The sequence below is a fragment of the Pelmatolapia mariae genome, linkage group LG6 (assembly GCF_036321145.2).
Source record: "Pelmatolapia mariae isolate MD_Pm_ZW linkage group LG6, Pm_UMD_F_2, whole genome shotgun sequence".
Classification (NCBI taxonomy): domain Eukaryota; kingdom Metazoa; phylum Chordata; class Actinopteri; order Cichliformes; family Cichlidae; genus Pelmatolapia; species Pelmatolapia mariae.
Genome location: NC_086232.1, coordinates 7,906,245 through 7,927,043, shown reverse-complemented (window position 1 = coordinate 7,927,043; position 20,799 = coordinate 7,906,245). Strand labels below are relative to the sequence as shown.

Below are 20,799 nucleotides of genomic sequence, written 5' to 3'. Positions count from 1 at the left end.
GGATTGTTTTCTTCTGCCTCACATTACTGAAAAATAAGAGTTTAACACGCATGAACACACATAATGAGAGCGTCTGTATCTCTGTCTTCTGTTTTAATAACACAGAGCCGATATAAGAAGATCAAACCATCACTCCCAAACCCGAGAATGTCTCTGAAGAACAAATGCAAGCAGCTGGAAACTAAAACAACAAGCAGTAAAGGGAAATAAAAGGTCTCATATATCAGTTTTTATTGTTTTATGCAAATATTTATACATTTTATATGCAAAATCTCGTTTTACTGATATGAAAATAACTTAATTTTAAAATCTACCCCAGTGTCGGACTAAAGTGTTTCCAACATGGTTCAACCAAACATCTGGCCCATAAATCTCTGTGACATGCGTCTGTGCACAAACCAGGAGCTCCTGTGGCTGTTTCTGAAATCCAAGTGAAGCCTCAAGAAATACATTTCCACTGAGGACCATCCCTGCTACAAGATTTTATTTAAAATGGATTTATTCTTCCCCGGATCAGGGTCTGCATAATGTCCTTCATTATTTCAGAGTCACATCTTCTGACTTTGGTTATCACATGTGATCCATGTCTCAGGTTTCTTCACAAACATTCAGTTGTCAGTGTTCCCAAGTGGACCGTCTTCTCCTCTTCCTCACCGATCGCTGCTTTTCTTGTTCCCTTGTCCTTCTTTGATGTGCCTTGCGGGCAGGAGCTGGAAAGATAAGGGACATCATGGTTGCCAAGGCTTCTTGTCTCGACCTTGCTGGTCTGGTATGTGTTTGAAGCGGCACTTGTCGCCATAGAAACAGCCTGTGGTCCGCCAGTAAAAGCACTCATCTCCATTTAAAGGTGCCCGCCATCGGGACCTGTGTGGACAGAAGCGGAGGAGATCCGATAAGAGATCAATAAGAAAAGTAACATCTCTCAGCTACTACTGAAAACTATTCTACAGTGATTTTGTTTGTGTCACACTGTAAGGGACCCCTCTGGAAACATTAATGAGTCACTTTGTACCCAGAGGCAGCTGGACTTGGCTGAGTTCCTGCAGTGTTGGAGCAAAAGCTGCTGTTGCTTCTTTGCACGGAGGGCACAGTCCTGTGGATCCAGCGATCTGGGTACCGCATCACCAGCTTGTTGCCCCCGAGCTCCACCCCCTGGACAGAAGGGCACAGTGCAGTTAAACTTTTTTAAGACAAATTTTCATGAAAATATTCAGTTTTTTGACACTCAGAAGTGTCCATCAGCGTAACGCAGACAGTCCAATGATGAAGACGGTTTCTAGGCCCGTCACACACCTGCAGCTTGTCCAGGGCTTTGGCAGCCATGTTGGCGTTCTTGAAGTTGACAAAGGCACAGAAGCGTTCATGAAGAACTCTGATGCTTTCAATCTCACCGAAGCTGAACACACAGAGAAACAGTTAATACTATTAATAAACTATCACTGCTGGAAACTCTTTAAAGCTTTAATGTCTTCAAAGACACACAGACACACACAGTCTTTACATTTTGAAGAGATCACAAAGGTCCTTCTCTGTAACTTCCTGTGTAACGTTCCCAACCCACAAAGAGCGACAGTTTCTGAAAGACAGGAGGGAAAAAAAGAGAAGAGAAAGAAACGAGTGTGGCGACCACAAAGAAGGGAAAGTGTGGTTATTGTTCAGTGTTAACAGATGACAAAGATGCAGAACTATTTTCTCACTTGTATCTACATGTCTCTTTCTATGAAGGAAATAAAAGAAACTTGTTGTGTTTCATTCCATTCAAATCACAAAAAAGATTTCCCTGAAAGGTGCTCTGTGTTTCTGAATCTGCTGTGATGATCGGTGAGGTAATAACCTACCCACTCTGGTCCTGCTGAGAAAAGAGCTTCAGAGCTACGAGAGAGACAAACAAAATACTTCACAAAACGATATAAAGAAACAAACTGCTTACATTTGCTTAAATTTTGGTGTTTTATTACAAAATACTGTCATTATGCAACAGTGCTGCCTCATGGTGGACAAAGGTGGCATTGCAGGCAGTTCTTACTTCTGGCTTCAAATGAGTTGACGACTGCCTGAACAGTGGTGAACTTCTGCAGAAGCTCTTTGCTCTGCGCCTCATCGAAACCCATCTCCTGCAAAAACAAAGTTAAAAATCATTTATGTCAGACAATAGAAACATTTTACTGTCATCACTTGGAAAGCAACATCGGCTCGAGTTTGATTTAATAAACACAGAATTGACTTGTTATTGCTCATTTTCAGCAAAAAAGAAATCTTACAAAATATTTGCTTTACAACAATAATAAGCTTTTATCTACTTTTTAATTCAATTCAATTCAATTTTTATTTATATAGCGCCAAATCACAACAAAAGTCGCCTCAAGGCGCTTTATATTGTACAGTAGATTTAAGGCATCTAAGTTCAATTTCTAATCTCACATTCGATGAAATTGAAATGTAAACTGCAACAGATACACACATCTAAAACAGTGTGAATAAATGAAGGAATCTGGTTGAGTTTAAGGACACTGTGCAGCTGAGTTGTTTCTTTCAGTCGTGTCCCATCGTCCTGTTGGACACCAGCAGTATACGGCTCACTTTGGTTTGTGCCAACAGTAACTGGTGTTTTCCAAGAATTTAGGATGTTTTATACTTTTTAAAGTATGTGAAATGTTTTTGTAAATTTGAAGTTTTTAAAATATCTTCCAGGCAGCTTTTTTACCCCAGAACCCTGAAGTCACTCGTGACGTTCCTCACCATGAGCTGAACGACGCGACAGTTAAAGAGTTTTTTGGATGCTTCCTTACAATTCTGATCCAACTCCAGCACCTTCTCCAGGGCCTTCTCTGCTTCACTGTACCGCTGTCGTTCACACAGACACACAACAGCAGTTAGTGAAAGAAGGAGTGGAGGAAATAAAATGATAGAGCGTTGTAGCATCTTTTATGCAGAAACATTTAAAAATAAAGACACAGTTGCTTGGCATTGAAATGTATTATTTGTTGTATTTGTTATATAGAACTCACTGACCTTTAACCCCACCAGAGCACAGCCCTTGCGAAAGTATCCCTTCGGCCAGTCGGGAGCGAGCCGGATGGACCTTCGAGCATCACTCAGAGCTGAGGAGTACTGCTCCAGAAACCAGTGACAGTAAGACCGATTTCCATATAACCTGAGACACAAGAAGAGACACACAGACACAGGCAGCAGGAGACTTTAATCAACCAAAGTAGATGAAAAAGGCTGAAGTCTGAGCTGGAGTCTGGGTTCACAAGTCAGCTCACCTGTGATCTTTGGGGTCGCAGAAGATAGCTTCTGTAAACATGTCCACCGCCTCGGTGTACTGGGCTTGCTCAAACATCTTAATGCCCTGCACTGGAGAAAGGTCACACACACTTTTATGCTTAGAGTAGGGGTGACACATTCATTTTTTTGTCTTAATTCTTACTTATTACGCACTATCCAACCACTTTATTAGGCATGTTTTTGCCTAGGCCAAATCATTCAATGTAGCAATGTCTGTTTTCAGTTTTCTGTGCTACTGCAACCGTCTGACTTTCATAAACAGCAACTCGCTTTCCTACTGGCAAACAATTCAGCAGCAACAATTTATGATTTGCATTTTCCTTTTTGTTTATCATTATTATTATTATGATTAATATTATTATTATTACAACTGTTGCCATATTACAGACTCAGTAATAAACAAAGTAGACTGATCACTTTTGTTGACAATATTTAAAAAAACTGAAAACGTAGCTGCTTCCTAAACATAGAATTTACAAGACATGTATAATAAAAAGGCCAATGAGTATATATAAGCACATATTATTCATGAGTTACATAATCAAATACTGATCAACACTCCTGAAATAGACACCATCTTTTAGAGGGAAGAAATATTTCTTCCTTTTTTGGGGAATGACTAAATATTTTGCAAATTTGGCCCAAAATTTGGAATTTGACTGGGCTTAAATCTAAAAATGGACTGATGGTATCTTGTGCACTGAAATTATTGCAAGGCTGCAGGATAGAGCTAAAGAAGAACGCACGAGCAGACTCACATGTCAGGGACTCCCCCATCCTCCTCATTTCTTCTGTGTTCTCCTCCTGAAATCACCACAGAAAGTTCTGTCACTGCAGTCACTTCACTGGTTTCTAACTCAAAACACATTTAGCCAGTCGTACATGAAAGAGGATGGATCATATAAGCTCATCTCTGGGCTAGATCAGTGGACCTTGTGTGTGTGTGTGTGTGTGTGTACCTGGCTGCTCCTGGCCTCATTTTCCTTGTTCTCTCTGGAGATTTGCTTTGCTCTGTTCATCAGGCCTTTCAGTTTAATGGTGTTGGCAGCGTTGGCCACAAATGCACTGCTGATATCCCACTCTGGCTCCTGAACCACAGGAAGTAACACAAAACCTTCAGTATTATAGAGTGACAAAAACTGAAGATGTCAATCTGCTCTGACCTGCTCCGAGCTAAAAATACATAAATGAGCCTGGCTGATCTTTATGATCTGTGCGACTGATCCAGAACTGGAGGCGCTGAATCCAAAATCTGAATCCGGCGCAGTAGCTTTAGTAATTTTTAGAGGTTTTACTGTGTTTGTGCACAGATCTCTTAGTTCTCACAGCAGTTGCCTAAGTCACAGTTTATCCATAAATCAGAGCTTACCTATTCATAGAAATGCAAATACTTTCTAAGACTCTTTCTGAGTCGTGTCTTTGTGTGTGTTCAGATAGTTCTGAAACACATAGAAGAAGTCAGTGCAGGTTTAATTTTATGATAATAGGAATACAGGTCTTGTGTACAAGTTAGTAGTTAGTCAGTTTCAGCTGCTTTGATGTTCATGAAAATAACAACAGCTGCACTAGAGGGATAACAATGAGACAACCCATGAAACAGAAATGGTGTTGGACACCATGGACACTGAGATTTTCTCCCTCCTCATCTTTTTTGACCTTTTTCATTAATTGTGCATTTGGTTAGAGTCAGTGTCATGAGGTGATACTTGGATCCTACAGAGGTTGCACAGATAATGAAGGTCTGCTGTCTCCCAGCACAGTCTCAAGAACATGGAGGAGATTCCAGGAGACAGGCGGTTACTCTAGAAAAGCTGGGCAGGGTCGCAGAAGGTCCTTAACCCATCAGCAGGACAGCTATCTGCCCCTTTGTGCGAGGAGGGACAGAATGATCACTGCCAGAGCTACAAAATGACCTCCAGCAGGTTACTGGTGTGAATGTCTCTGACCAAATATTTAGAAACAAACTTCATGAGGGTGGCTTTAGGGCCCAACATCCCCACGCCCTGGCCCTGTGCTCAGTGCACAGTTGCACCATGGGGCCCAATTAGCATTTACCATAGAATACCACAATTGGCATGTCCACCACTGGCACCCTGTGCTTTTCACAGATAGGAACAGGTTGCTGTAGCATTGTTCAGCACGACTGTTTGGTGGTGGATCAGTGGTTGTCTAAAATGGCACATCTATGGACGGACACCCAGACCTGTACAGGCTAGGCAACAGCATCCTGACTCCCATTATGGATTGGGATAAAATTTTTGGATCCAATGTCAACACCCTACACTGGTGCTGTGGTTCCTGGGTTCCTCCTGGTATGACAAATGCATGCAGCCAGTTCCTGGAGGATGAAGGAAATGTGATACCACTGACTCACCCTCAAACTCGCCTGACTGAAATCTAATAGAATACCTCTGAGACATCATGTTTCGTTCCATCTGAGTTCCCCCAGGACACCATCCATTGACTCACTTGGAGCATATTGTTAGGCATGCATACAAGCACGCCTAATCAAACTACTAAATACCATTTTGAGTTGCACTAATGCAATTTCAGCAAAATCTTTGACTTTTGGGTGTCTTTGAATTCAGCCCTCTGTAGGTTGATCATTTTTATTTTCATCAGGTTATGTGGCATCCTTTAAGTCCTAACACAACACCCAGTCCATGTCAGTATAGATATTCAACATGACCTTTTTTCCCATTGAGATCTGCTGTGTTTTCAAAGTGCTGCTTTAAGTTTTTTGAACAGTGTATGTGCATGACGGTGCACTTTTGCACCGTCATACCAAGTGCAAGTCATACCAAGCATGTTTGGAGCAGGTTATTACAGCTCAGGTTATTAAAACCTGTTCAAAACTGCACTTTTGACCAGGTTGTGCAGCACTTGAAATCACTCAGTGATCCCACAAAGTCACTGCACTGAGAAACCTTAAAAGCGGGGACCTAAATACAGTGTGCCTGTTTAGCAGTGCACACAGCCTACATACAAAAACTCAAAGAGAGATTTTTCATTCTGGACCAAACCAAGAAAACCTTTCAGATTTAGTAAAAGTAGAAACTAGAGTAAAACTAGAGTCCTCCAAAAAGGACTTTTCTTCTTTTACATCTTCCTTCAGGAACTTTTAAAGATTGCAGATCTAGCTTCCCAGTAAGTGAGCAGAGTAGAAATCAGTGTTTTCTATGATAAGCCTCATGTGTCGTACTTGAAGAACACCTTGCAGGTCTGTTAAACCGTTGAGTTTCTCTTTTGCTTTGCTGGATGAAATCTGTTCATATGTGTTATTATTTATTTCTCACCGAATGGACGGGATAAAACACTAAGTACGGCTACCTTATTTCAACCCACCTCATCTGACATCCTGTGGGACAGCTGGTGATTCGTCTTGCTCTCTGTTGCCACGAGGGCAGTCACTGATTCAGGGTTGCATCTGGCTCTGGGGTGAACCGCAGTCCATCGCTCTTCTTCTTTCATCTCCTCTTCACTGTCAGTATCTGACACTTCTCCAGCTGCTTCTTCTTCCTGTTACAAAATAAAAGCATCACTGTCAAATAACTAAAATCATTATAAAAAGTGACTGGATACACTAGGCCTTCTTCAGTGTGGGAGCACAACAACTCGAAACCTTGAGCTTTTGATGACCTGGATTTGTAAGAAGAATTTGTGTTGACTCAGTATTAGGCAGTCTCTCTCTTTTGTGTTGTATTTCACAGAAAGTGAGCATTTTATGCACAGTGTTAGATTAAAGCAGCCAGTAAACCCAATAAAGAAGAAAACAAGTGGTGATGTGATTGTTTTCTCTTATGCAGGGCACCACTGCAGTTGGTATAAGCTGGCTACTGGTATAAAGAAAGGCATTCAGCATGTTTTTGAAAATTACATATTTTAGGCTACATTATAACATAAGAGCAAAATGTTGTTATAATGAAGCCTTTAAAAATAAATGTTGAGCAATTACAATCTAAATCACAGACTGTACATAAAAATACAGACTTATGACTTTTGTACTTATTATACAAAATAAGAAACATGCAGATACCTGTGAGAACTGATACCTGCCTTTAAATGTACAATAAAACACAGCCAGCTGACCTCAGAGCAAAGGACACTGAATGGGACTGTAGCAGAGTAAATGATTTTGTGTGCAACCTACAGACAAAGGTAAGAGCTGTGATTTCTACGCAACAGATTTCTATTGTCTGTAATTTTGTATATAGTTTAAGAACATATATAAAACTGTATGTTAGTAAGTTTTGTCATTAAACCACCATTGTAAAAAGATGACAGTTCCACCTGTGATAACATATATTTGCTGAATGCGGCAGAACAACACAAAGACACCAAGCAGAAAAAAGAAGTATTACATGAATCAGATACTGCATGACGTGGAGTGAAGGTGGACTGCAAAGTGGCTTGCAGAAGCACAGCAAGTGTGGGCAGGATAAGGCAACTCAGATAGTGTCCCAGCTGACTGTGTGAAAGGGTACGAGCTGAGGCATCAGGTGATGTGGTCTGGTACTTAGACCAGGTAAAATGATTGCAGTGAAAAGAAAAAAAGAGAAAGAAAGAAAGACAAATGTGAATATTAGCACCGTACCTGCTCTGAAGCATCCTCCATCCTCTCCTTACGCTCTAGTTTCCTCCGTTCTTTCTGCCTCTGAAATTGAGAGCAAGGACATGATGGCTATGGGATGATACATGATGACATGAAACATGAGTAAACACAGGTGGAGAAGCACATGTGTCTTAGACTGTATCATAAAATGAGGAAAGAGGTTGGTTAATATATTTAAACAATGTGTGGGGACAGGTGGAGCAGCAGGGAATATGAGTAGTGCTAAGATAATGTAGCAGATGCAGTCATTTCAGTTAGAATACAGCTTTTAACACAGTCAACATACTATATAAGCTGTAGGTATCGTAATAGTACTGTGTAGACCTGAGCCACCACTCTTTTCTTTACACTTTGCTTCCAAGCAGCCAGACACTCGTATCGTTTTTAAAGTGGTTTTTTGGCACTAGTTCTCCAGGCTTTCTGAAGGTTGGCTGCTTTTCCATTATCCACTCCTTGAATCTGATAATTTCAACTTAACTTTCACATCATCACTAAGCATAGAAGAGGACAGGAAAGAAGTACAACAATGAGTGTCTACAGCCAACCTGTAAAACACAGCAGAGGCTCTTTCATGGTTTGGAAGTCAGAATTACTGGAATTATGAAAAAAAAAGAAAAGTACACGAAGATTTTGATCCACCATGCAGTACTATCTGGAAGGCATCTGATTACCAACAGCTTCATATTTCAGCATGAAAATGATCCTAAAAACAGTCCCATTGCAGTAAAAGCATACCCGGACACACAGTGAAACACTATCAGCCATGGATTGGCCTCCCCAGATCCCAGACCTCAACTTTATTGAAGCAGTGTGGGATAATTTTAATGGAGAATAGAACAAAGGCAGTCAATATCCAATGAGCAGCTTTAAATGCCCTTCAAGAAGCGTGGAGAGCTATTCTGGAAGACTACTTTTACGAGAAAGTGTACAAACTCAGTTTTTGGCTTTGGCTTGTACATTAATACCATTCATGTTTACATGTTTCAATAAATTGCTGTACCTCCTTCACATTTTCCTAGCGGTGGTTCAAGACTTTGTACAGCGCTGTTGTGACTTTTTCTTACTTACTTTCCTTTTGGCCCTCCTTCTTTCAGCTCTCCTTCTTGTTCTCTCCTCATCATCCAAATCCTGTTCATTGTTCATCATGGCCTGCTCCACAAACAGGAGTAAGCACACACACATTCATTCCATGACTGGCTTCAAACACCAGCTGCCCAAATGATGACGCATAGTTTATAATCGCTCAGTGTACCTGTGATGACTTCTGATCTTTCCTCCTGTGTGATGGGTCATGGGGTCCATTCTGAGCCTCCATCTCCTCCTCTCCAGAACCGTCTAGACACAAACAAACAGGAATATTTTCATTGCACTGAGCTGTTTTTCTGCAAAGTAACAGGACACAAAAGGCATGACGCGAAAACATAAACAGCCGCTTTGCTATCAGTTTAACCGACAGGCATTTGACTATGTTTTCTGTTTGTCTATAGAGTACGAGAGCGCCTGCTCAATTCAGATCTCTGACTGGCCAATTTCCCTTGCAAAACCATGCAGGTGATCGTGTGGCAGCTTCTTACTGGAGGAAAGGAAAGGAGGAAACACATAAATGTGTCACCTTATCTGGTCTCATGTTTCCCCTTCTGTTTCAGCCTTCTGGGCAGCTACAATAAACACAACTGCTACTAACTTATTTAAATACAGGCCACTGTACATCTCTATTTTTAAAGCGTGAAAGAAAAAGCACAACACAGGATCACGGAAAGGTCAAAACTAAGATGTCAGTTTGCTGTTTAGGTCAAACAGACGCTATGTAAAACTCAAAGTACAACAAATATATCAGTGCCAAGTTAGATATTTGTTTAAACTGAAAAACATGCAAATAAATCTGCTTGTTTCTGCTAATAACATCAGTGTGGTGAATCTACATCATTCAAGAGGACGAGACAATTTTCCTTCATGCAGTGCTTCCAGCTTACGTGCAACTGAAGCTACTTTGTTATTTGTGTAAAAGGCACAGATGCAGGTGATTCTACACTCTATTTGTGGCATCAATCGTTTCATTGATTGTTTTCCTTTTCCCCCCTCGAGACGTTTGTCTCATGATTAAAACCAAAATATAACCACAAGTAACTCTGCGCTCTACACGATTTAATTGAAATTTCAATGTGGTTAAAAAAATATTGAAATCAGAAATGCAACTTGTTGCAAAATGCAACATGCAAAATGTAAACAAAGCAGTTTTATGTAAGGAGTTGGGGAACTCCAGGCCTCAAGGGCCAGTGTCCTGCAGGTTTTAGATATCACCCTGGGTCAACACACCTGAATCAAATGATTAGTTCATTACCAGACCTCTGGAGAACTTCATGACATGTCGAGGAGGAAATTTAGCCATTTACATGAACTGTGTTGGATCAAGAACACATCTAAAACCTGCAGGACACCGGCCCACTCCTGAGTTAGATGGTAATAAAGCCATTGATAGGATCAGATAATTTAACAACTTAGGCTCTGGTCACGCAGGTCTAGAGACTGATTGGTGGCCACCTTACAACCACCACTCACTACGGAGAAATGTGTATTTTCCAACCAGCCATTGATTTGTTGCCATTTTAAACCCTTTAGATGGTAAGTGACCACCTGGTGACCACTAGGGAAAATGTGTATTACCAGACCACTAGTGAATGGTTGCTGTAAGATGAAGCTCGTTCCAAAGTGGTATACAGATCTGCAACAAAAATCTCCTTCAGATTGCTTTGTAACAGTTTGCCATAGTCTCCTGTAGTTTGCATTGAAGATGCCAACTTGTCAACCAGAAACTATCACAAAGTGCTTTACAGCCTTACTTATTTACAATCCAGGTCTCCAAGAATAGAATTACAACTAACAATGGTAAATATTTAACAATGGTAAATAACTAACAGTGGTGAAAACAATGAGAAAACACACAACTCACGGAAAACAGCCAACATGACAAGAAAATTGACTAAATTCCAACAATGCTAAAAACAATGGTAAAAAAAATAAAAGAGCAAACAGCAAGCTTGACCAGACCACGAGGGACCTCAGACTGGACCAGAAGCAGTTAATAATTTCTGATTTAAAACTGTCAGTTGTTGAACAGGTTCTTATGCTGGATGAGAAGATTATTCCAGAGCCTAAGGCCAATAATAGCCGAGGCCTGATCGCCTTGAGTCTTTAGGTGAGAAGAGGGAACTGCGAGAACTTGTTGGGATGATGAGTGCCTCAGTGACCTGGAGGCAAAATAGGGAGTTAAAAGATGTGTATTAAGGAGTTAATACAGGGAGGTGTTTAAAAGCACATAACAAAAATGTAAAATCTTTAAAACTCCACAGATAGCCAGTTCAGCTGAGCTAAAACAGGAGTGAAATTACGATCGAGCAGCTTCGAATGACAGAGATTGGAATTAGTCGATCCTAAATACAAGGAGCTGCAGTAGTCCAGCCAAAAAAGTGTGGGTAACTGTTTCAGATCCTTTAGTGCAGCAGCGCTTTACCCCATCATTGTGTTTCTGTTTTTCTTTTTAATGTTATTGTGTTAAAGTGCACAGAACAAAAGAATATTTTGAGTGTGACTACTTCTCTACCTTTGTGTCTTTCCTTTTGTTTTTTCATGACTGTTACAGACCTAGTAGGTCCTAGCATGGTTTTGCCTATGTTGGCATGTATTACTTTCCATCCCGTGACTAATGTTTATTACATGGCACCACAGTTGTGTCTGTTTGCATAAGCATTTCCCTACACAGAGGGGTTTTTAACCTACGCAAACCTTTTCCCATGCAGTCCTCAGCACGTAGCTCAACTGTGTGTATGCTGAATGCTGACTAGTTGACAATGCTGACAGCAGAGTGCAGCGGGAATGGGAAAACGTGAAAGAAACTCAATGATTAAAAATAAAATACAGTATGAAAAGCACAGACAGTGGCTGCAGTGGGCATTTTTCACTGTTGTTAACGCCCCGTTTCACTTCAACTCTTTATAGGTTATAACTTTGCTCTTTTCCACGCCTGGAAAGGACCAGCAGCAGCACATGTAAGAGTGGCCCACAGGCTGGAGGGCTACTGTCTTTATCTGACAACAGCCACTTTTTGTAGGTAGACAGGCTGTCCATAACTCCTTATGGATTACCAATGGAGAAGCACATAGAGTCTATTGGGTATTGCCAGCTGCAGCTGAGTCTACTTAGCAATTATACCAGGAGCACTTAAGGCCAGGAAGTGAGCTCCAATGCCAGATAGCTTTTCTCCAGTGTGTGCTGTGCGTTTGTAGACTCTTAGTTTCTTAGAGCGTCCCTCGTTTTTTAGCTTTCAACAGGTGAGTGCAGGCTGTGGTGAGGGAAACGCTTGTGGACCACACAAGGAGATCACCATGCCTGAAAAATGCCTGACATATCTGAGACCCTCTGGACAGAAATGGTGCTCAAACAGCTAGAAGCATTGTATAAATATTTCACTCTTGCTCTTGTTTAATTTTCAGCTGAATATTACTCGGTGAGTTACACATTTCAAATTCAAACAAGACACATTTACCAATCAATCAATTATTAAAAACTCAGACGGGATGCCAGAACTGGGATGGTCAAAAAAATGTCACACCCAACCATTTCACAGATCAGTGACCTCACGCTTAAACTAGAAGCAGGGAGGGCCACAGCACCCTGTGCATTTCAAGTGACTATATTTGCTTTTTATAGAATATTTGACATGCCACTGAGATTTAAAGGTTTCAAGGGTTACAAGGGAACCTCCCTGGGTGATCATGAAAACCTTTATCACACTTATTAATGACTATATTTGCAAGACAGTGAATCATGTAGTAGTTAGAGGTTACTAAAACTGCCTGAGATTTTTATACTTCATGAAAAATCAGTATATTGAGTAGTCATAGATAGTTAGTAACTTGTTAGGGCCCGAGCACCGAGAGTGCGAAGGCCCTATTGTATCTGCTCCGTTTCTTATTATTATTATTAGGGCCCGAGCACCGAGAGTGCGAAGGCCCTATTGTATCTGCTCCGTTTCTTCTTCTTCTTATTATTATTATTATTATTATTATTCAGGCAAAACAAGGGCCTTTTTGAGGGCCTAAACATGCTCAAAAACTCATGAAATTTTGCACACATGCCAGGTCTGGTGAAAAATTTTGTATTTTAATGGTTTTACACATGAGCACTAGGAAATGGCTCTGTAGCGCCACCTATGCCTTGTTAAATGCAGCCCTACGAACACATCGTTTGAGCTACATGTATGAAATTTGGCACACATGTGTATCATGCCAAGACGAGCAAAAAAGTCAGTGGGCCCATTGACGCAAACCCAACAGGAAGTCCGCAATTTAGAGGTGAAGGTGACATTTTGACTCTAATTTTGCCATTTCCATGCCTCGAACTTTTTCGAACTCCTCCTTGGGATTTGGATGTATAAGCTTCATATTTGGTCAGTGTCAACTACACACCTGGGCGATGTTAAATTGCGGAGCTTTTGAGTTTTCATGATACGGTGAGCCCGTGGCGCCATGGCGAATTTTGATGACTCGCCATGAAAATCTTATTGCCTCTCAAACTGTCATACATGGTCCGACCTGGACCAAAGAGCAGATATATGATAAGGCTCCACCCCTAAACATATTTTAACTGCCATATTTGACACCAGGGACAGCGCCACCTAGTGGCAACAGGAAATGTCATGTTTTACACTTTGGTGTACAGTATTGTTATGGGTGACATCTGAAGCCTGAAATTTCTCCAGGAAAGCCTTAAGGAGTTGGTCTTGGCTTACAGTGAAAACTGTGAGTTTTCGCGAAAGGGTGTGACCCCAGCAGCATGGCGAACATTGATGTCTCGCCATGAAGAAACAAATTAGTGTAACTCAATGAAATCCAAACTGATCAGAACCAGACTTTACAGGGATGATGTCAAACCCGCCCTGAACAGATTGATGTGCCCATTGTCAGGAATACGTAGAGCGCCACCTAGTGGCAACAGGAAATGTCATGTCTTTCATTTTGTTGTACTGATTTTCAAAGGTTCATCGTGGCCACTTCAAAAGCGGTGAATATCACCATCAGCCCCTCTTGATGCTTCAGTGAGAAAATTGTGACTTTAAACTGAACGGCGCACCCTGGTGGCAACGCTGTTCACCATGACCATTGAAGTGGCTTTTGAGAGGCTTGGAAAGTTTGAAAAGTCTTCAAATTTGGCGCACACCTCCAATGTGATGAGCGCTTTCTTGTTATTTTACCATTTTCATTGAATAGCCCAAAATGGCTCCACTGCGCCCCCTACAAAATTTCAAAACAACAGCCCCTGCTCTGTGTTTTATGTATGAGTCTGAAACCTGGTAAGCTTATGGAAGATATCAAGATGTACAAAAAAGTCTCTTGGAGCAATATCCCAAATCCAACAGGAAGTCAGCCATTTTGAAATTAATGTGTGATTTTGGCGACAATTTCCCTTCTTTTCATTGACCGTTCTTTGACGAACTCCTCCAAGGGATTTCATCATATTGAACCAATCTCCAGTGTGTGGAATCTAAAGACCTTTGTGATGTTAAATTGCGAAGCTTTTTACGTTCAGGGAAACGGGGTGGTCATGGCGGCACGTGGAGTTTCAATCACTCGCCAAAAAGCAGCAATCTGCTGTCACTCAAAAATACAATGTCCAATCTCTCCCAAAGGTCGCAGGCGTGATGAGATTCGAGCACAAAAATATTTGTTATGCCATTTGTCAGTAATGGTTAGAGTGCCACCTAGTGGGATGACTATAATCATGACTGAATGAGATGAAATTTTAGCTGGTGGTTAAATGCATGAATTCCATCAATGTGACATGAGATCGGACGTGCTGGTTGTAGGTGTTGGGCGTGGCTCGACATGCCGGGGTGCGAGGGCCCTCATAACGCTGCTTGCAGCTTTAATTATTATTATTAGGGCCCGAGCACCGAGAGTGCGAAGGCCCTATTGTATCTGCTCTGTTTCTTATTATTATTATTATTATTATTATTATTATTATTATTATTATTATTCAGGCAAAACAAGGGCCTTTTTGAGGGCCTAAACATGCTCAAAAACTCATGAAATTTTGCACACATGCCAGGTCTGGTGAAAAATTTTGTATTTTAATGGTTTTACATATGAGCACTGAGAAATGGCTCTAGAGCGCCACCTATGCCTTGTTAAATGCAGCCCTACGAACACATCGTAGGAGCTACATGTATGAAATTTGGCACACATGTGTATCATGCCAAGACGAACAAAAAAGTCACTGGGACCATTGACGCAAACCCAACAGGAAGTCCGCCATTTGCAAGTGAAGGTGACATTTTGGCTCTAATTTTGCCATTTCCATGCCTCGAACTTTTTCGAACTCCTCCTTGGGATTTGGTCGTATAAGCTTCATATTTAGTGAGTGTCAACTACACACCTGGGCCATGTTAAATTGCGGAGCTTTTGAGTTTTCGCGATACGGTGAAGCGGCGGCGCCACGGCGAATTTCGATGACTCGCCATGAAAATCTTATTGCCTCTCATACAATCATACATGGTCCGACGTGGACCAAAGAGCACACATATGGTAAGGCTCCACCCCTGAACATATTTCAACTGCCATATTTGACACCAGGGACAGCGCCACCTAGTGGGAACAGGAAATGTCATGTTTTACACTTCTGGGTACAGTATTGTGATCGATGACATCTGCGGCCTCAAATTTCTTCAGGAAAGCCTTAAGGAGTTGGTCTTGGGTTACCGTGAAAACTGTGACTTTTCGTCAGAGGGTGTGACCCCAGCAGAATGGCGAACTTTGATGTCTCGCCATGAAGAAACAAATTAGTATAACTCAATGAAATCCAGTCTGATCAGTACCAGACTTTAAAGGCATGATGTCAGACCCGCCCTGAACAGATTGATGCGCCCATTGACAGGAATACGTAGAGCGCCACCTAGTGGGAACAGGAAGTGTCATGTTCTTCATTTTGTTTTACTGATTTTCACGGTTTCATTGTGGCCACCTCAAAAGCGGTGAATATCACCATCAGTCCCTCGTTATGCTTCAGTGAGAAAATTTTGACTTTAAACTGAACGGCGCACCCTGGTGGCAACACAGTTCACCATGAACAATGAAGTGCCTTTTGAGGGGCTTGGAAAGTTTAAAATGTCGTGAAATTTGGCGCACACCTCCAATGTGATGAGCACTTTCTCGTGATGTTATCATTTTCATTGAATAGCGCAAAATGGCTCCACAGCACCCCCTACAAAATTTCAAAACAACAACCCCTGCTCTGTGTTTTATGTATGAGTCTGAAACCTGGTAAGCTTATAGGACATGTCAAGATGTACAAAAAAGTCTCTTGGAGCAATATCCCAAATCCAACAGGAAGTCAGCCATTTTAAAATTAATGTGTAATTTTGGCGACATTTTCTCCTCTTTTCAGGCGTCATACTTTGACGAACTCCTCCAAGGGATTTCATCATATTGACCCAATCTCCAGGGTGGGGAATCTAAAGACCTTTGTGATGTTAAATTGCGAAGCTTTTTACGTTCAGGGAAATGGGGTGGTCATGGCGGCACGTGGAGTTTCAATCACTCGCCAAAAAGCAGTAATCAGCTGTCACTCAAAAATACAATGTCCAATCGCTCCCAAAGGTCGCAGTTATGATAAGACTCGAGCGGGGAAATATTTGTTATCCCATTTGTCAGTAATGGTTAGAGCGCCACCTAGTGGGACGACTATAATCATGATTGAATGAGATGAAATTTTAGCTGGTAGTTCTACGTATGAATTCCATCAATGTGACATCAGATCGGACGTGCTGGTTGTAGGTGTTGGACGTGGCTCGACGCGCCGGGGGTGCGAGGGCCCTCATATCGCTGCTTGCAGCTTTAATTAGGGCCCGAGCACCGAGAGTGCGAAGGCCCTATTGTATCTGCTCCGTTTCTTATTATTATTATTATTATTATTATTATTATTATTATTATTATTATTATTATTCAGGCAAAACAAGGGCCTTTTTGAGGGCCTAAACATGCTCAAAAACTCATGAAATTTTGCACATATGCCAGGTCTGGTGAAAAATTTTGTATTTTAATGGTTTTACACATGAGCACTTGGAAATGGCTCTGTAGCGCCACCTAGGTGTTGTTAAATGCAGCCCTACGAACACATCGTTGTAGCTGCATGTATGAAATTTGGCACACATGTGTATCATGCGAAGACGAACAAAAAAGCCTGTGGGCCCATTGACGCAAACCCAACAGGAAGTCCGCCATTTTGGATTGAAGGTGACATTTTGGCTCTAATTTTGCCATTTCCATGCCTCGAACTTTTTCAAACTCCTCCTTGGGATTTGGTCGTATAAGCTTCATATTTGGTCAGTGTCAACTACACACCTGGGCCATGTTAAATTGCGGAGCTTTTGAGTTTTCGCGACACGGTGTAGCGGTGGCGCCACGGCGAATTTCAATGACTCGCCATGAAAATCTTATTGCCTCTCATTCTGTCATACATGGGCCGACCTGGACCAAAGAGCACACATATGATAAGGCTCCACCCCTGAACATATTTCAACTGCCATATGTGACAATAAGGACTGCGCCACCTAGTGGGAAGAGGAAATGTCATGTTTTACACTTTGGGGTACAGTATTGTGATCGATGACATCTGCGGCCTCAAATTTCTTCAGGAAAGCCTTAAGGAGTTGGTCTTGGGTTACCGTGAAAACTGTGACTTTTCGTCAGAGGGTGTGACCCCTGCAGAATGGCGAACATTGATGTCTCGCCATGAAGAAACAAATTAGTATAACTCAATGAAATCCAGTCTGATCAGTACCAGACTTTACAGGGATGATGTCAGACCCGCCCTGAACAGATTGATGTGCCTATTGTCAGGAATACGTAGAGCGCCACCTAGTGGGAAGAGGAAATGTCATGTCTTACATTTTGTTGTACTGATTTTCACAGGTACATCGTAGCCACCTCAAAAGCGGTGAATATCACGATCAGTCCCTCGTGATGCTTCAGTGAGAAAATTGTGACTTTAAACTGAACGGCGCACCCTGGTGGCAACGCAGTTCACCATGAAAGATGAAACGGATTTTGAGGGGCTTGGAAAGTTTAAGAAGTCTTGAAATTTGGTGTACACCTCCAATGTGATGAGGGCTTTCTTGTTATGTGATCACTTTCCGTGAATAGCGCAAAATGGCTCCATAGCGCCCCCTACAAAATTTCAAAACAACAGCCCCTGCTCTGTGTTTTATGTATGAGTCTGAAACTTGGTAAGGTTATGGAAGATATCAAGATGTACAAAAAAGTCTCTTGGAGCAATATCCCAAATCCAACAGGAAGTCAGCCATTTTAAAATTAATCTGTAATTTTGGCGACATTTTCACCTCTTTTAAGGTACCGTTCTTTGACGAACTCCTCCAAGGGATTTCATCATATTGACCCAATCTTCAGTATGTGGAATCTAAAGAACTTTGTGATGTTAAATTGCGAAGCTTTTTACGTTCAGGGAAACGGGGTGGTCATGGCGGCACGTGGACTTTCAATCACTCGCCAAAAAGCAGTAATCTGTTGTCACTCAAAAACACAATGTCCAATCTTTCCAAAAAGTTGCAGTTATGATGAGAATCAAGCTCGGAAATGTTTGTTATGCCATTTGTCAGTAATGATTAGAGCGCAACCTAGTGGGACGACTATAATCATGATTGAATGAGATGAAATTTTAACTGGTGCTTCTACGTATGAATTCCATCAATGTGACATCAGATCTGACGTGCTTTTTGTAGGTGTTGGGCGTGGCTCGACGTGCTGGGGTGCGAGGGCCCTCGTATCGCTGCTTGCAGCTTTAATTATTATTATTATTATTATTATTCAGGCAAAACAAGGGCCTTTTTGAGGGCCTAAACATGCTCAAAAACTCATGAAATTTTGCACACATGCCAGGTCTGGTGAAAAATTTTGAGTTTTAATGGTTTTACACATGAGCACTTGGAAATGGCTCTGTAGCGCCACCTATGCCTTGTTAAATGCAGCCCTACGAACACATCGTTTGAGCTACATGTAGGAAATTTGGCACACATGTGTATCATGCCAAGACGAACAAAAAAGTCACTGGGACCATTGACGCAAACCCAACAGGAAGTCCGCCATTTGCAAGTGAAGGTGACATTTTGGCTCTAATTTTGCCATTTCCATGCTTCGAACTTTTTCGAACTCCTCCTTGGGATTTGGTCGTATAAGCTTCATCTTTGGTCAGTGTCAACTACACACCTGGGCCATGTTAAATTGCGGAGCTTTTGAGTTTTCGTGATACGGTGAAGCGGCGGCGCCACGGCAAATTTCGATGACTTGCCATGAAAATCTTATTGCCTCTCATTCTGTCATACATGGTCTGACGTGGACCAAAGAGCACACATATGATAAGGCTCCACCCCTGAACATATTTCAACTGCCATATTTGACACCAGGGACAGCGCCACCTAGTGGGAACAGGAAATGTCATGTTTTACACTTCGGGGTACAGTATTGTGATCGATGACATCTGCGGCCTCAGATTTCTTCAGGAAAGCCTTAAGGAGTTGGTCTTGGGTTACAGAGAAAACTGTGAGTTTTCGTCAGAGGGTGTGACCCCAGCAGCATGGCGAACTTTGATGTCTTGCCTTGAAGAAACAAATTAGTATAACTCAATGAAATCCAGTCTGATCAGTACCAGACTTTAAAGGCATGATGTCAGACCCGCCCTGAACAGATTGATGTGCCCATTGACAGGAATACAAAGAGCGCCACCTAGTGGGAACAGGAAATGTCATGGCTTTCATTTTGTTTTACTGATTTTCACGGTTTCATTGTGGTCACCTCAAAAGCAGTGAATATCACGATGAGTCCCTCGTGATGCTTCAGTGAGAAAATTGTGACTTTAAACTGAACGGCGCACCCTGGTGGCAACGCAGTTCACCATGAAAGATGAAGTGGATTTTGAGGGGCTTGGAAAGTTTAAAATGTCGTGAAATTTGGCGCACACCTCCAATGTGATGAGCACTTTCTCGTGATATTATCATTTTCATTGATTAGCGCAAAATGGCTCCACAGCGCCCCCTACAAAATTTCAAAACAACAGCCCCTGTACTGTGTTTTATGTATGAGTCTGAAACCTGGCAAGCTTATAGGAGATGTCAAGATGTACAAAAAAGTCTCTTGGAGCAATATCCCAAATCCAACAGGAAGTCAGCGATTTTAAAATGAATGTGTAATTTTGGCGACATTTTCCCTTCTTTTCAGGCCCCGTTCTTTGACGAACTCCTCCAAGGGATTTCATCATATTGAACCAATCTCCAGTGTGTGGAATCCAAAGACCTTTGTGATGTTAAATTGCGAAGCTTTTTACGTTCAGGGAAACGGGGTGGTCATGGCGGCACGTGGAGTTTTAATCACTCGCCAAAAAGCAGTAATCTGCTGCCACTCAAAAACACAATGTCCAATCTCTCCCAAACGTTGCAGGCATGATGAGACTCAAGCTCGGAAATGTTTGATATGCCATTTGTCATTAATGGTTAGAGCGCCACCTAGTGGGACGACTATGATCACGATTGAATAAGATGAAATGTTAGCTGGTGGTTAAATTGTAGGAATTCCTTCAATGTGACATCAGATCGGACGTGCTGGTTTTAGGTGTTGGGCGTCGCTCGACCCGACGGGGTTGCGAGGGCCCTCATAACGCTGCTTGCAGCTTTAATTGAAATTGTTTTTTTTCTCTAAAGTATTTCCTTAATAGGTTGCCAGTTTGAATAAACCATGCAATATGCAAACTTTGTCTGGTAAACATATTTAAACACTCATCAGACTTTTCTATTTAGACCAGAAGTTATCAAACTGGGTGAGATGCCAATTAAGGGT

General features: G+C 41.8%; 1 protein-coding gene across 1 annotated transcript in view; it reads right to left on the bottom strand.

Moving 5' to 3' along the window:
• Positions 1–228: 228 nt before the first annotated feature.
• Positions 229–20,799, bottom strand: part of LOC134628428 (hsp70-Hsp90 organising protein-like) — a 31,754-nt gene continuing 11,183 nt past the window's right edge. The window contains exons 2-16 of the mRNA XM_063475102.1: positions 9,153–9,235; positions 8,969–9,049; positions 7,883–7,942; positions 6,634–6,807; positions 4,248–4,376; positions 4,047–4,092; positions 3,267–3,357; positions 3,013–3,154; positions 2,740–2,844; positions 2,027–2,114; positions 1,839–1,872; positions 1,502–1,576; positions 1,294–1,396; positions 1,013–1,152; positions 229–864 (exon numbers count right to left, since the gene is read on the bottom strand). Coding sequence (XP_063331172.1) covers positions 729–864; positions 1,013–1,152; positions 1,294–1,396; positions 1,502–1,576; positions 1,839–1,872; positions 2,027–2,114; positions 2,740–2,844; positions 3,013–3,154; positions 3,267–3,357; positions 4,047–4,092; positions 4,248–4,376; positions 6,634–6,807; positions 7,883–7,942; positions 8,969–9,049; positions 9,153–9,235 — 1,487 coding nt within the window. The 3' untranslated portion in view covers positions 229–728. The remainder of the gene's footprint in view (positions 865–1,012; positions 1,153–1,293; positions 1,397–1,501; positions 1,577–1,838; positions 1,873–2,026; positions 2,115–2,739; positions 2,845–3,012; positions 3,155–3,266; positions 3,358–4,046; positions 4,093–4,247; positions 4,377–6,633; positions 6,808–7,882; positions 7,943–8,968; positions 9,050–9,152; positions 9,236–20,799) is intronic.